Genomic DNA, 16,867 nt, shown 5'->3' with positions numbered 1-16,867 from the left:
GGAAGGAATGCCAAGAGTTGGTTATAAAATTGAATTCTTGGCTCTTTCGATAGAAAGATATTTTCGTTCCTGCCCGGATTTTCCAAAACGAGGGTTGCTATTTACGTTTTGAGAACTGGCAACACTGGAAGTCAAATCTGCACTGTCAACTTGAAGTTTGACATTCGACGTGCGAGCAATATTTGTCTTGTTTACAAGAAGTCGAATATTTCATCCCAGCGTTATAAGAATTTTTGAGCTCCGATTCATCACGATTTCCGACCATTCCAACTTGGCGTCCGGGACTCCAAGTGCTCGTCTCAGCCATTCTACTCTGCGAGGCATACCTTCGATTAATTTATAAGTAGGAATAGGTAGGGCCTTCGACTCGGTGAATCGGAGAGCGCTATGGAAAATCATGGCCCGCCTTGGAGTACCCGAAAAATTCTTAGCAGTGTGTAAAAGCCTTCATACCAACAACACCGCTAGAATACGGCATAATGGCTCTACAACCGACCATTTCTTAACCAATTCTGGAATAAAACAAGGCTGCGTGTTAGCGCCCTTACTGTTCAATATTTTCGCCATAGCTGTCTCGATAATTGCTGACATGAGTATTCCAGTAAGAGGTGTTGAAATAAGATTCAGATTTGATAGGGGCCTATTTAACCTGAAGCGCCTCAGAGCAAAAACCCGTTCAAAGGTTATCACGGAACTTCAATATGAAGACGACTTCGCACTTATCGCTAGCAGCCCAGAGGATCTACAGATAATGTTGGACACCTATAAACATATATACGAAGCTTTAGGCCTTAGACTAAATATCGACAAAACCAAAATCCTGGTAAGTCCCCCAGAAAGCCTTCAAACACATATCAGCCTGGAGAATGAAACCCTAGAACAAGTCGAGCTGTTCAAAGACTTGGGAAGCTTCATAAATACTAGGGCTAACCTAGACACGGAAATACACAACCGTATCAATTCGGCATCACGGGCATTCTGGAAGCTAAAGGTCAGAGTGTTTCAAAATCACGACCTCAATCTGAAGACCAAGACAGCTGTTTACAAAGCAGTCGCCCTCCCAACGCTTCTTTACGGAAGCGAAAGCTGGACGCCCTATAGGCGACATATTAAACAGCTTGAACAAACGCAACAACGTCATCTAAGACAGATAATGCACATCAGAATCAGATGGTTCCACAAAGTTTCGAATGCAGAAGTCTTGCAACGCGCGAGTTGTACAACAATTGAGACTCAAGTAACGAGGGCTCGACTCAGATGGAGCGGCCACATTCTGAGGATGCAAGACACACGACTCCCCAAATAGCTCTGTATGGCGAATTGGCAGAGGGAGCCCGAAAACCAGGAGGCCAGTATAAGCGGTTTAAGGATACACTACATCAATCCCTAAAATCAATAAATACCAATCATAACTGGGAACAACAAGCGTTAGACAGGTCACAGTGGAGATCTATAGTGCACTGTTATAATGGAGACTCTAGAAGAATTCAGCGGCGGCCAGATCTGGTTGGTCATGCCCGGAGTGTGGAAGGATCTGTTAGGTCACGGTTGGGTTTCTTCAGTCACAGGAGGGCACACAGTCGAAATTAGCCCCAAGAAATTATAAGTCTGTTCTTTTTTATGTCTTTTTGTAGATTAATTCCCGGTAACGGGATAGAGCAATTAATGAATGCATTAGTAAGCCTGAAGTTTGACATTCGACGTGCGAGCAATATTTGTCTTGCCTACAAGAAGTTGAATATTTCATCTCAGAGTTATAAGAATGTTTGAGCTCTGATTCATCATGACTTCCGACTATTCCAACTTGGCGTCCGGGACTCCAAGTGCTCGTCTCAGCCATTCTACTCTGCGAAGCATACATTCGATTAATTTATGAAATTTTGGGACAAATTGGTTGTGATGCCCACAATAGTCTCGTTTTGTCTCGTTTTGACTTGATATTTCATCGTTCATCGACTTCTTTCGGTCTAGTCTCCTAGGAGAGTCCCTCAGTCTCATTTAAAAAACCTCACCTTTAAATACACCCCTGTATATTGGGAAGAATAGATCGAAATGGTTGAAAACTATAACCATTCACTTCAATATTTGTGACGTAGCAGCCAAATGCTCATTATCAGGATTGCGAGAAGCTAAACCAAACATAGAACATCAAACAATGAGGAACAGCGTTGGAAATGTCCATAAAAACTTCAAACGTCGCTCCGTACATACGTCAATATAATATCGCGAAAGTTTATGGACTAAATTCACCATCCAGCGGTATATCTGTGGAAGTACATTATCTCTGAACTTCCCTTCCAACTTTGGCGACAATACAATTTTCTTATATCTCCTCTTGGGCAGAGATTCGTTTCAACTTTGTTATACTTACATACACACAAGTCTCTGGCGTATCACACCTAATAGAAATTACTTTTCGGGCATGTTTCAGGATTGGAATAGAAACAAAAATTCTCATGGAGAATATCTGGGTCCAATAGCGTTCCGTTTGGGAGTTGAGAGTTTTTCTTGATGCCGCATCGAGGGAAAAGTTTTTCTTGGCAGATAATGTAGTTTTGGACAATCTTATTTCTCCATCGTTTGGGATTATTTCCAGGAATAAGACAAGTTCCCCCTTCCTGTTTACTTCCAGGCAATCTCTGTGGCTGCCTAGTTTGAACACACAAGTCGCAGAATTGGTTCCCCTACCTACTTTGGATGAAACAAGATCCTTTCAAGGTGGATTTTTGATGGATTCATAACTAATTTCTACATCTAATACTTATGAAACAGATCATGTTAGTCTTCACGCTTTGAAGCTTAAACCTCTTAATACTACTAGTCTCAATTCATCACCAAGCATTTCTTCTCCTGATGAACTGTTCCAATACCATTTATTCGAATGAATCCCAAGATAAAAACTCGAGATCTGTCATTGACTTCACCAACGAGAATTTATTATTGACGGAATAAAATGTATGTTACACTGTTAATTGACTTACATGGAAGGATAAGTTTTTGCGAATGCCCTATTAAGTAATAAGCAGTAGATTGTACTTCTATAAATTATATCGGCAAAAAGGTTCATTCTATTATGGATCGAATCTAGAAAGCTGCTTCCTGTATGTCTTTAATGAATGCTGAAGATTTTTATCGATTACTGCGAGCGATTATGTCTATTATATACGATTATATCTTAATAATATTCAGTTAGTTTTTGTTTGGACGAGGGAGGTGTAGCACCTGGACATTAACTCGATGTAAAGTATACTTCATTCAAATTTATTTTAGCAGTCGGTTGGCCATGAAATAATTTTCTCAAGTTTTTGTAACTAGAACGAAGTTAGGTTGGCACTCATGATATGTCGTTAATGTCATAACGCCGTTGCCACAACAAATATCAATTTTTATTACGAAAATGCCGAAAGTGATTGAAAAAAGAGACAGGGTTTCAGGAAGTGCTATTTAGAATTCAGGTCCGCCCATTCAAATAGTTTTACCCTGATATTCTAAAATCCACAATACGTCAGACGGTAGCGAACATATTCAATGTAAGAGAATTCATATGATGTTTCATCTGAATCTAAACGAACTATATTTCAGCTGGATATTTCCACAGTCAGAAAGATTGTGAATCACAGGATGACAAAGAATTTCCAATAGAAATTGGGAGACCCAAAAAAGTGGTGGCATTTGAGAATTTTATGTTTGAGTGAATTAATGAGAAAAGTTTACTGCAGGATTTTCGATAAATGTCATCGGAGAACAATTTCCCTAAAATGGATTTTTCTATTTTTCATTTGACTTGTCCTATACAATGTAAATGTCTTAAGGTACTAATAAATACCTGATTATTATTATTTCATCAATGTATTAAGATGAATAGCCACAAATACTCGCAAGTTGCCCCGTTACTTGTTTATTCATGTGAAATTTTTGTTCAAAGGTGAAGTTCATCTTACCTCGAAACTTCCTTCAATTCCTTTTTCTTATATTGATGCAAGATGATTTTTGTTGAAGAATTTAACATTCTTGTAATTATCTGTTGATTCCTTCGGGAGATACTCATTCCCAACCACTGCATCATATGCATTTCATCTTCGGGTTAATATTTTTGAAATCTACAAATGATGTAAGCCAAAGAAGATAACGAACATTAACTCTCCTCAATTATGCATATTATAATATTATACTGATCTCTTGTATTTTCCATGCAAATAACTGGATTTGGTATGCCTTCAATCAGTTTGTATAAACTTCAATTATGCTCGTCACATATTTTCCGAAGAGATTCGACAAAGTGATAAAATACTTACTTTTACGTAAAACGGGCAACATAGCCTTGATTTAAAACCGAAAAATGTTTTGACAAGCTTCATAACCCCACATTTTCGTACTATACAGAGTAAAATGTGTCAAATTTCTATGGCCAACCGACTGCTAAAATAAAAGTGAATGAAGTATATGTGCATGATGAATAATGAACGCAGATAGAATCAAAGTTCTCCCTGGAAAGACATTCCTCAAACTACTATATCTAAGAGAAACGCATGTTGAAGCACCGAAAAAGAAATTCCTCATTGAATTTTAACCAGAGTTTACGAAAAAACTTTTGGGGATTGGAGTAACTCAGCCAAATTCGTCCTCGACATCTTTCGAAATCAATCACAGCCACTTGGAATCTGGAATTCTCGATCCCCCTCTGGTAGCACCGATGTTAGGACGGTCCCTGTTTCGTCGCCATATATGGCACCCGAACCGCGTAGCACGGGACCTTCGGGCCACCAATAACTGTGGATATTATTATGAATAAAGCCGCTAATGAACGTCCAATCGATTCCTCGTTGTTCCACTAAAATTCATTCGTCAAATTTGAATCTGTTAATGGACGCATCGGCCCGTGAGATCCGTTGATCCGGTCGGATCCTTCGGATGAATGGACGGAAACCGGGTGCGACATAATTACGAAGGTTCGGTCCTGATGAATCGCTTCCGTTTAGGCATGAAATTATTACGCTGGCTTGCATAAGCGACTGGACAACGTGAAAAGCTTATTGTGTTATTAACGTGCAAACATTCGGGAGGTCGGAGATTGATGAGGCTAGAAAAACGGGGGAAATGGCCGGCTAGGCTTCGAAAAACGTCGATTCGAGGTTAGGGGATAAGTCAGCTGTCACTTTTTGACATGGGTGGTGGAAAGTGGACTGACACAGGGAATGTTTATTAGTTTACACAGTGTGCGGGAAGTTTTACTCTATAGTGGAATACACCAACAGTACCCAGGAAAAAATTAAATCCTTTTACTTAAAAAGATCTCGGAGTAATTGTAAAAATTGATTGTTGCAGAACACTTGGGAGGTCGGCAAAATCCTGGTACTTTCACAGCCGTCTTCGAGAATGGCTAACAGGAAGAAAACGTTAGCGTAAGAAGAGATTTACTCGAGGCTCTACTTCCAACAATAAGAGCTGAAGTACCAACTGGTCATCATATAATTCCTGGCGATGTTGTCGGTGAAAGGAATAGGATTTTATTCGCTCATTGAAATTGAAGTAGCTCATTTCCTCCCATAGATGAGGGAATATGAGTGCAAGTCGAGAGCCTTGTATTATATCGTTATCGCTTTTGTTTTTGCGCCGAACATCTCGATGTGCAGTGGCGTACCTGAACAAAAACACGTCATTCTTCATAATTGGTCACACAGTTGGAGGAAATACATAATTTAAGTTCTATAAGAAAGATTTGTGATAAATGTAAAGAGTCAAACCCATTTGACAGGGATCTGCATAAAGCACGCGTGGTTTAGTTAGTTCATCTGGCTACCCAACGGTAGATGGCGCACATCTGTTTATGTCTTTTAATAGACTATCTCTGTTAATAATGATGGGGATGTCCAACAACAGAGTCCCTCTAGATTTTGAAGAGGGTTGGTAATCTGGTGATTAGGTGCTTCCTGAGTAGAATAAATCTAGTAATTCTTCTTTAGTGTAACACTCTATGCTTCCCACTTGTCACATATCCATCTGTCATATCGTGACAAGTCTAATGGCTGCCAAAATGGCGCGCAGTTCGAATCTCACGCTCCTATTCGAACATCTCTTACTGTCATCAGACGAAACCGAAGTATTTCCACGGAAAGAACATCGTTTTATCCTTTTCATGCGTCAATTAGACGCGTATAAAACTATTCTCAGGGTTAATGATTCGGATATTTTCAAGATATTCGCCCATTTCAAATGTTTTATCCTTGGCAATCAAAATTAACTGTGTCCATATCTCATAAACAGCCCATAAAACATCATTCAATCGTTTTCTTAAGAAAATAATAAAACTCCGACTTCACGTTTCCGAAGATGCAATTCCCACGTAATGATTTAATATCATATCATGTAATAACAGCGGTATTAAAATTGATAGCTGTGTACCGGGAGGAGGCAGTATCTTGTCATATTAATTTGTGGCAGCACTCACGTACCCATAGATTATTCGGATATTAATCATTTTTGCGACTGTCCAGGTTTATCGATATGAAAATTACTTCAGATTAGAAAATTTGCTGGCGATTATTTACTTTGAAGAAGTGTAATAATTTGCATAACATACGTGATAGGATGTTCAATAGATAACAGCAGGAAACTACACGAAAGATATGTGAAATTTTGTTTGCGTGGAAGTAATTCTTAATCTCTAATCAGCCAGTGGTATGCATATAATTATGTAAATCACCCTGAAAAAACAAAAGTATTTGGAGTTATTGTCTTACACAAGTTGGTCGGAGTTACAATAAAAAGAAAAACTCAGCATTAGTTCGAATTAGTGAGACAATCAATTTGGCCTTTTTTCACTTGAACAATGAAGAGCGACATAAAAGGGTAAGATCACAACCCGTTAAATCATAATATTATTCGTTTGAATCCCATCTATTTTCCCCTGTACCTACCTATCCAGTTTTTCAGAGTGCCAAAGCATGAAAGAATGGAGTATTCACGAAAAGTATCAAATACCAATAATACCAATCTCATTTCTAAAATTAGATGGGACAATCCTCTCTGAAAAGAGACTGTTTTTGAATAGTTTTCTGCATACAGATTCCATGTTTGTCTAAGGAAGACGTTACTTGTATACCTAGGGGGTACAGATCCCCTTCTGCCAATTGAGTTGATTTCTAACTGCCAAAGTCTTGACTCAGTTCTAAGAAAAGCTGCAATCTACCATGAGATGCAGCACCATAACTTCTTAAATCAAATCCTCAAACCTCTTCAAGTTTTTCGAAAAGATTCAATGACACCTCGTTTCATTACAAGCTTTGGTATTTCAGAAACATTCAACAATTCCTTAAGGCATCGATTCCTTTCATGTTTTTCGAGAATTGATATTATCTCTAACTTCCTATTTCTGTAAAACAGTAGCGTCAATTTAAGTTCATTACATAGAACACTGTCGTTTTATGTTAAGTCTCTAGGCGCTTCCATGTAATTTCTATATTCGATATCTACTCGTAAAAATGCTTCATAAGTGTAGAAACTACAACCTGATAATAGCCATTTTGATTTATTAGGCACGGTATTCCCGCACCAGAAGTATAATCAGAAGGCTAATGCTTCTGCTGGCTGGGTATGCATTAATATCGAAATGTTAGTAGCCTCTTGTAATTCATATCATATAATGGAAATAATGCATTTCCTCGTTCATTCAAAGAATGTGAAAAATTGTTTGTTATTGGTGGTTATTAATCATTGCTACAAGGTGGAGAGATAGCCGTTTCAGTCGGTTGACTTCAAAGCCGGAACATTATTTTTTTCGTCATTTTCCTATCAACGAATACCTATCTTGTATTGATACAACGGGTTCCATTACTAAGAGAATGAATTTTGTTGTCTTTTTTCCTACAAAAAAAAATTATATTTTTGGGGGTCATTCTACAGAGTAAGTGGTTCAATCTTGGTGTGAAAGGTGGCGTGTCCTGATGAGCAAGCCTCCTTTCTCGCCCAGACACCATCCTCTCGTTGAGATGTGTTACACTACACTGTACTGATGAGGGACAATAATCCCGTTGTTTCTGCTACAATTGTTCGATCAGATATTAAGCTGCGTCTGGACTTTCAAGGCTTACTGGGATGTCAATCACTCTTGAATGGACTATAAATTGTTTTCTCATGGAAGTAGTTGGAATTTAGTTGGTTCTCTGCCCAGTTAATAGTTTTGGAAATTCTTCCCGTGGAGAGCATAGGAAGGAATTCTCGCCTTATTAAGTGCCACTAAAGTTCGACGTATAAAACTCCAATATTCAGACCTGTAACGTCCATTTAACAACATCCAAGTGTCGTGCTCGACATAGGGAATAAACATCACTGAAATTTCTCATTACAACAAATCCAGCCAAGTGATATCGGCTACAAGCAATTTAACTACCTAGAACTAACGAGTTTCATTATAATAGATGTAAATTGCTACACATAAATTTAACGTTTCTGAGTATCGAACTGAACCGGGCAGACGTTGAACATTTTTACGGTGGATGATCATCGGCCATTCTTCTTTTACGAAAGTGGTAATTGTTACTCTAAACGGTATAATTGCATCAAAATGGGCGGATATTGTCAATTTCACGGGAACGGTTCGGAATTATGTTTATTTGTGCAAGGCGCGGTGTGGTGATACAGATTTTTTATATCCTGTAGACAGGCTGAGTCATTGACTCGTACATTATATTGATTTTAGCAGTCTCTGCTAGCGTAATTGAATAATCCTGACTGATTCAATCCCTGGATTTTTCCAATTTTCAACTTTCGTGTTAGGTGGTATCTAACAGAAAAATCATAATAGATTCAAGCCTGATACATACTCTAGAAGAGCAACCTTTCTAGTGATAAATCTCGACATTTCATCCACTTCGGCACAACCGTTCGGTCTTTAGGAAGTTTTAACTGAACCCATCTTTTTGGAAATTTTTCGATGGTCAATTTTAGAGTAGTTTTTCTTCGAGGAAAATAATCGCAAATCTAAATGTGATACTTATTCTGAAAGACCAACTCTTCTAGTGACAAATCTGAGAATTTCATCCACTTCGGCATAACCGTTCGGTCTTGAGGAAGTTTTAACTGAACCCATCTTTTTGGGAATTTTTCGATGGTCAATTTTAGAGTAGTTTTTCTTCGAGGAAAATTATCGCAAATCTAAATGTGAAACTTATTCTGAAAGAGCAAATCTTCTAGTGATAAATCTGATAATTTCATCGACTTCGGCACAACCGTTCGGTTTTGAGGAAGTTTTAACTGAACCCATCTTTTTGGGAATTTTTCGATGGTCAATTTTAGAGTAGTTTTTCTTCGAGGAAAATTATCGCAAATCTAAATGTGATACTTATTCTGAAAGAGCAACTCTTCTAGTGATAAATCTGAGAATTTCATCCATTTCGGCCCAACCGTTCGACCTTGAGGAAGTTTTAACTGAACCCATCTTTTTGGGAATTTTTGATGGTCAATTTTAGAGTAGTTTTTCTTCGAGGAAAATTATCGTAGATCTAAACGTGATACATATTCTGAAAGACCAACTCTTCTAGTGACAAATCTGAGAATTTCATCCACTTCGGCATAACCGTTCGGTCTTGAGGAAGTTTTAACTGAACCCATCTTTTTGGGAATTTTCGATGGTCAATTTTAGAGTAGTTTTTCTTCGAGGAAAATTATCGCAAATCTAAATGTGATACTTATTCTGAAAGAGCAACTCTTCTAGTGATAAATCTGAGAATTTCATCCATTTCGGCCCAACCGTTCGACCTTGAGGAAGTTTTAACTGAACCCATCTTTTTGGGAATTTTTGATGGTCAATTTTAGAGTAGTTTTTCTTCGAGGAAAATTATCGTAGATCTAAACGTGATACATATTCTGAAAGACCAACTCTTCTAGTGATAAATCTGAGAATTTCATCCATTTCGGCCCAACCGTTCGACCTTGAGGAAGTTTTAACTGAACCCATCTTTTTGGGAATTTTTGATGGTCAATTTTAGAGTAGTTTTTCTTCGAGGAAAATAATCGCAAATCTAAATGTGATACTTATTCTGAAAGACCAACTCTTCTAGTGACAAATCTGAGAATTTCATCCACTTCGGCATAACCGTTCGGTCTTGAGGAAGTTTTAACTGAACCCATCTTTTTGGGAATTTTTCGATGGTCAATTTTAGAGTAGTTTTTCTTCGAGGAAAATTATCGCAAATCTAAATGTGATACTTATTCTGAAAGAGCAAATCTTCTAGTGATAAATCTGATAATTTCATCGACTTCGGCACAACCGTTCGGTTTTGAGGAAGTTTTAACTGAACCCATCTTTTTGGGAATTTTTCGATGGTCAATTTTAGAGTAGTTTTTCTTCGAGGAAAATTATCGCAAATCTAAATGTGATACTTATTCTGAAAGAGCAACTCTTCTAGTGATAAATCTGAGAATTTCATCCATTTCGGCCCAACCGTTCGACCTTGAGGAAGTTTTAACTGAACCCATCTTTTTGGGAATTTTTGATGGTTAATTTTAGAGTAGTTTTTCTTCGAGGAAAATTATCGTAGATCTAAACGTGATACATATTCTAAGAGACCAACTCTTTTAGTAATAAATCTGAGGATTTCATCCACTTCGGCACAACCGTTCGGTCTTGAGGAAGTTTTAACTGAACCCATCTTTTTGGGCATTTTTCGATGATCAACTTTAGAGTAGTTTTTCTTCGAGGAAAATTATCGTAGATCTAAACGTGATACATATTCTAAGAGACCAACTCTTTTAGTAATAAATCTGAGGATTTCATCCACTTCGGCACAACCGTTCGGTCTTGAGGATGTTTTAACTGTCCCCATCTTTTTGGGAATTTTTCGATGGTCAACTTTAGAGTAGTTTTTCTTCGAGGAAAATTATCGTAGATCTAAACGTGATACATATTCTAAGAGACCAACTCTTTTAGTAATAAATCTGAGAATTTTATCCACTTCGGCACAACCGTTCGGTCTTGAGGAAGTTTTAACTGTCCCCATCTTTTTGGGAATTTTTCGATGGTCAACTTTAGAGTAGTTTTTCTTCGAGGAAAATTATCGTAGATCTAAACGTGATACATATTCTAAGAGACCAACTCTTTGAGTAATAAATCTGAGGATTTCATCCACTTCGGCACAACCGTTCGGTCTTGAGGAAGTTTTAACTGAACCCATCTTTTTGGGAATTTTTCGATGGTCAACTTTAGAGTAGTTTTTATTCCAGGAAAATTATCGCGAATCCAAATGTGATTCTCATTCTGAAAGAGCAACTCTTCTAGTGATAAAGCTGAGAATTTCATTCACTTCGGCACAACTGTTCGGTCTTGAGAAAGTTTTAACTGAACCCATCTTTTTGGGAATTTTTCGATGGTCAATTTTAGAGTAGTTTTTCTTCGAGGAAAATTATCGCAAATCTAAATGTGATACTTATTCTGAAAGACCAACTCTTCTAGTGATAAATCTGAGAATTTAATCCACTTCGGCACAACCGTTCGGACTTGAGGAAGTTTTAACTGAACCCATCTTTTTGGGAATTTTTCGATGGTCAACTTATGGGTAGTTTTTCTGCCAGGAAAATTATAGCAAATCTAAATGTGATACTTATTCTGAAAGAGCAACTCTTCTAGTGAAAAATATATGAATTTCATCCATTTCGACACAACCGTTCCGTTATGAGGAAGTTTCAACTAACCCCATCTTTTTGGGAATTTTTCGATGGTCAATTTTAGAGTAGTTTTTCTTCCAGGAAAACAGTCGCAGAAATAAATGTGATACATATTCTGAAAGAGCCACTCTTCTAGTAAAAAATCTGAGTAATTTATCCATTTCGGCACTACCGTTCGGTCTTGAGGAAGTTTCAGCTGACCCCATCTTTTTGGGAATTTTTCGATGGTCAACTTGCGAGTAGTTTTTCTTCCAGAAAAACTATCGTAGATCTAAAGGTAATACATATTCTGAAAGAACAACTCTTCTAGTAAAAAAATTGAGAATTTCATCCATTTCGGCAGAACCGTTAGGTCTTGATGAATTCTCAAGTGAAATTTGCACTTTTTGAAAAATGCCATTTCCAAGATGAAAATCTAAACGAAGGGGTATAGGCTTCCGAAATTGCTGGCAATAGATTCAGCGTGTTCAAAAATTCATATTTTCATACCAAACATTCCAATATCTGACACTGTTCAGGAGAAAATAGTTTTTTTTATGTTTTTCCACTTTTCATTTTCGAGTTGACTTCGAAGAGCTCTCTGGAGTACAATTCTCTATTGAATCATCAACTGTTTGGTTTTCTAGAATCCTCAAAACAAAATCTATGCACTCCATATCCTAATAAAGTAATAGAACATCCTGATTTTCAGACAGAGTAGCAAATATGTAGATGATTTTAGGGATCTATTTAGGGGTCTAACCCCTTGCTCATTTTCGACCCAAAAAATTGAGATTTTCGAAGTTTTTGTACTGGGATCTCATCAGTACGGTGATGAGGGTTGAAAGCCCAAAACACGTATTCTTCTATCCGTTTCAAACTACTCCCTCATTATCTTACGTTTTATGTTTATCTTATCTTATCCACTACAATGGGTGGTTTCAATTAGTACTCCACCATGAGGACTCAATGAACGTTAAGAGGAATCGAATGCATTTTCTCAGATAACTAATCATTCTCCTGGTAAAAAACCACCCAGGACAATCAGTCATGCGCCTTTGTATGACTGTCAACAACACAGTCGTAATGTTTGGTATTAACAATGATTTACCATCGCGGTAATTAGTTATTAAAGTAACGGTAATATTGCGATCGTGTCGCTATTACCAGGTGGAAGTTCTTCGCGGTTATATAACATGATAAGCTGATATGGAAGATAAGGATTGCAGACGTATAAATCATTGCAGCGTCCGAAAGAACATCAATTTTCTAAGTCAAGTCGATTCACACTTGATACCACTAGAGATGAACCGAAAGATAAGGAGAATCTCCAACGAACACATTTTCGATTAACCCTTTGGCAACTTAGGTAATAATTCAATGACTAGCTGGATTAACACCTTATTTATCCCAGTTGATTTTTGGAAAGTTGGGGAACAAAGAGAATGGTGTGGAATTACTGCTCCGAATTGCTGCGTATAATAACCTATCGATATAAACATCAGGCAGCTCCGATATTAATCTTTTCAGGAAGGGCTACTTTTACTCATCGCCCAATATAACTCCTCTCTGCAGTCAATTAAAAGTTTCAAAGGGCGCAGTTTATGAAGAGCTTCAACAGTAATTAAGTTTCGCGAAAGTTGAGGGAGAACGAGGCACTTTTTTCTAGCGGCCTTTTTTTATGGCGTCCAGCGGATCTTGCTCGTTTCAATGCTATGTCACACTGACTGAGAATTTTTATATTTGTATTTTTTGTTGACGTGATGTATGCGACGTTAGTCGAGGTTTTAATTAAGCGAACTATTTCACAAAAATCATGGTTATGAGAACCAACAAAATGAGAAATTCTTAGGTCAGAGCCATTTTTTAATATTCTACATCTGGTTTTCACGTTGATGCTTTGGCATTCGAATAGCCACTGCTGCATCAGAAAAAGCGGTATATTAGTCATATCAGTAACTCAGTACTCCAAACTCGAGTACAAATAATTTCATGCAATTTACCCCAGTAGGTAGGTACAATAACATGATCGAGTACAGCTTAATCACGTAAAATTTACTTAAATACATTTTATTTCAGTACAATGTACTCAAGCCATTTTATAGGTACAATTCAGCACAATTGTATATTGTAAATTCAGCTTGAGCCTATCGTGCTCGGCCTTTCAAAAAAAATGTTTCTTCTTGTTGGAGGAAAATTTACGACCATTTAAACTTTTTTCAGTTGAGAAAAGAGATGATAGTCGGAAGTAGCCAAATCTGGTGAATAAGGGCGGTATTCTAGTAATTTAAACCCTAAATCACGAATTTTTTGCATGGCAACATGAGATTTGTGTGCAGGGGCGTTGTCCTGCTAAAACAAAACACCTTTGGATAGCTTTCCGCGTCTTTTCTATTTAATTTTTTCCCGTAGAATAGTAATCTCTGGTTATTGTCCTACCCTTATCCAGAAAATCAATAATGATTACTCCATGGCAATCCCAAAAAACTGAAGCAAGAACTTTTTCAGCAGATTTTTGGAAACGAAACTTCTTAGGTCTTGGAAAACCAGAGTGTCGCCATTCCATCGATTGTTGCTTTGTTTCTGGATCGTAGAAATGTACCCAAGTCTCATCCATAGTAAAAATTCGGTTTAAGAAGTCTACATTGTTTTCAAATCGAGTACAGATCGAACGCGATGCTTCTACCCTTGCACGTTTTTGGTCAACATTCAAACATTTGGGGATCCATTTTGCAGCAATTTTTCTCATGTTCAAATTGACGTGAACTATAGGATGAACGCGTTCTTATGAAATATTCAGTACTTCAGATAGCCGTTTTAGCCCAATTCGACGGTCTGATAAAATCATGCATAGATATTTTCGGAGACTGACACAGAAACTGGCCTTCCCGATCGGTCATCATCTTCAATGGAATATTAACCTCTTTTGAAGCTTGCAGTTCCATTTTTCACGTTCGCATACGAAGGACATTGATCACCAAGGGTATTAAGCATATCTTCGTAAATCTGCTCATCTCTTAAACCTTTTAAATACAGGTACTTGATGATGGTTCGATACTCCAATTTTTCGATTTTCACAATTTCTTTTAATTTATTGCGTAACTCTGGTTTACTTTTCTGACCTCGAACTTCACACTGACACTTCTAATGAGTTATTGTCCATTCAACTGTTCAGAGGGCGTTTGCATCGAGGCACATATGGCGACGGGACAGGGAACATCCATGAAGGATATTTTTAAGAAAGTATCAGTTAAGATTCGAAGAAGTATAATTATTTAAGTGTTCTAAGTACACTCATTTCAATATCAACATCCTTGACTCAAAATTCGACTGCTATGGTAACGCAATAATTTTTTTATGCATGGAGCTGGTAGGCTAACTAGATATCAAGACATCCTCGTATTCATTAGATATCGTCCATCTTAGTTTTAAGAGTTGGGTTTTTATAATTTTTAGTATTTCATGGTGCGTAATGGTCATAAAGAGAAAACTGCAAGACGTGGGTGATATCTTGTGTTCCATCAAATGAATGAAAAACTATATTCCGAAATTCATTTCGTTTGATGAAACCGTTTGTGGGATAGAACCTAGAACCCAAAATAACATTGTTTTATGGTTTTTCAACAGCCTGTATCTTTCAAACCCAGCCGACTCGTAAAAAATGTCAAAGGAAAAAAGCGTTTCTTTCAACCTCAACAATCCACTGTTAAAATATGTGTACGACTCGAAGACTCACCCTGTATAAGGCGTCATTACAGGCTATCATGCGCGCGGACGATCATCATTTCGGCATAAAACCTCGATCAGAGATAAATCTCGCAGGTACACCGAAAATAAACATTCAAGCCCAAAGGCCCAAACTTTGCTACGGACCGCAGCTGGCGTTCGTCTTTGTTGCGCGTTCGCAGCCGTTTTGTTGTTGCAGTTTAGGACACCGGGCCAAGATGCGTGGATTTCTCGGAATCGGTGCAAGCTGCAATATCGAAACCCTTCTGTTGTTGCCAATAAGGTCGTCAAACCCGCGGAGTTTGGCTACCTGAAGCCCGGGTCTTTTGGCGGTCGACAATGCGAAATTTCCGCCCATGTCTATGGGTCTATATTAACGATGGCATTATCGATCAATATTCGGGTCAATCCAGTGGCCTGTCGTTCGTTTAAAGTGACAAGCATTCGGAAAAAGTCATTAAGTGGGCTATGGCTCAGTTTCTTCGAGAAACCTCCAGAGGCTAAACGTTCCAGGCTCGAAAAAGCTATCCCAGAAAGATGGGAAACGAAGTGAAGTGAGCGCCATCTGCGTTACAAATGTGTTAATAACACCCTAAGACTTTTACGCATTGCAATTAAGAATATAGCTCATCCGGCAGCGTATTTCATTGATATCAATTGATTCCAAACAATGTTCAGATGGAAATCAACATCCTGATCACAAAACAAAACCATACTTTTGTTTTTTCGCTCAGGATGTTCGTTTTCTGGTCCCAACAAAATCGATATTGAAAATAAATACGAGGAATAAAATTAGAATTTCTCGCCCTTCAATTATAAGACAGAAAACTGTTATTAAACAGTTTTCTGTATTGATAGTACGTTGCGGGCGCCATCTCATTGTCAAATGTGGCAAACACAGGCCAAAATGCAGTCGGTTTTAGTACCTACCAGAGATATGACAGCGTTTCCTATCTTTCTACTGTTTGGTAGGGACGAAATAAGCTTCAAATTCAAAGGGACCATGTAACTGACTGTGACCTCAGGCGAAAAAAATCTTGAAATTGTCAGAATCACAGACGTGTCATGAATGAAAGGTGTCAAAACCTGTGGTCCTGCCAGGGGTGGGCTGATCAATAGATTACAAGGCAGGGTAGACCTTCCAGGCCCGTTTGTACCAATACCCCTTAAAACGAGTACTTAACTAAGTGTCGTTTGAATTAATGGACGCTTAATTTTATTCCCAGTTGCACGACTGTGGCTTAACAGAATCTTAAGTGAGGGGCCCTTAAGTTTTTATATCTAGTGATTTTTCTGTTTTTTATTTTGGTGCAACTTCATCCTAGTCTAATAAAGCCATTTCATTGGTTGGCTGATGATCGTTGTCAATCCAGTAACCTAACTTAATTGTCCTGTCAGTCAGTTACAAGTAAATTATTATATTATTATCAAAGAGGAACAACTTTTTGTTGTTGAATTAGCATTATTATTGATAATGATAAAGATTGTCAAATAAAAGGTA

General features: G+C 37.8%; 2 protein-coding genes across 3 annotated transcripts in view; one reads left to right on the top strand and one right to left on the bottom strand.

Annotated features, from left to right (window-relative positions):
- Positions 1–16,867, bottom strand: part of LOC123317538 — a 263,709-nt gene that overhangs the window by 95,333 nt on the left and 151,509 nt on the right. The gene's annotated exons all lie outside the window — the stretch shown is intronic.
- Positions 6,737–16,867, top strand: part of LOC123317540 (toll-like receptor Tollo) — a 32,380-nt gene continuing 22,249 nt past the window's right edge. The window contains exon 1 of the mRNA XM_044904120.1: positions 6,737–6,849. Coding sequence (XP_044760055.1) covers positions 6,830–6,849 — 20 coding nt within the window. The 5' untranslated portion in view covers positions 6,737–6,829. The remainder of the gene's footprint in view (positions 6,850–16,867) is intronic.

Source organism: Coccinella septempunctata, chromosome 7 (genome assembly GCF_907165205.1).
Source record: "Coccinella septempunctata chromosome 7, icCocSept1.1, whole genome shotgun sequence".
In the NCBI taxonomy this organism is placed as follows: domain Eukaryota; kingdom Metazoa; phylum Arthropoda; class Insecta; order Coleoptera; family Coccinellidae; genus Coccinella; species Coccinella septempunctata.
This window is presented reverse-complemented; position numbering and strand designations above follow the sequence as displayed.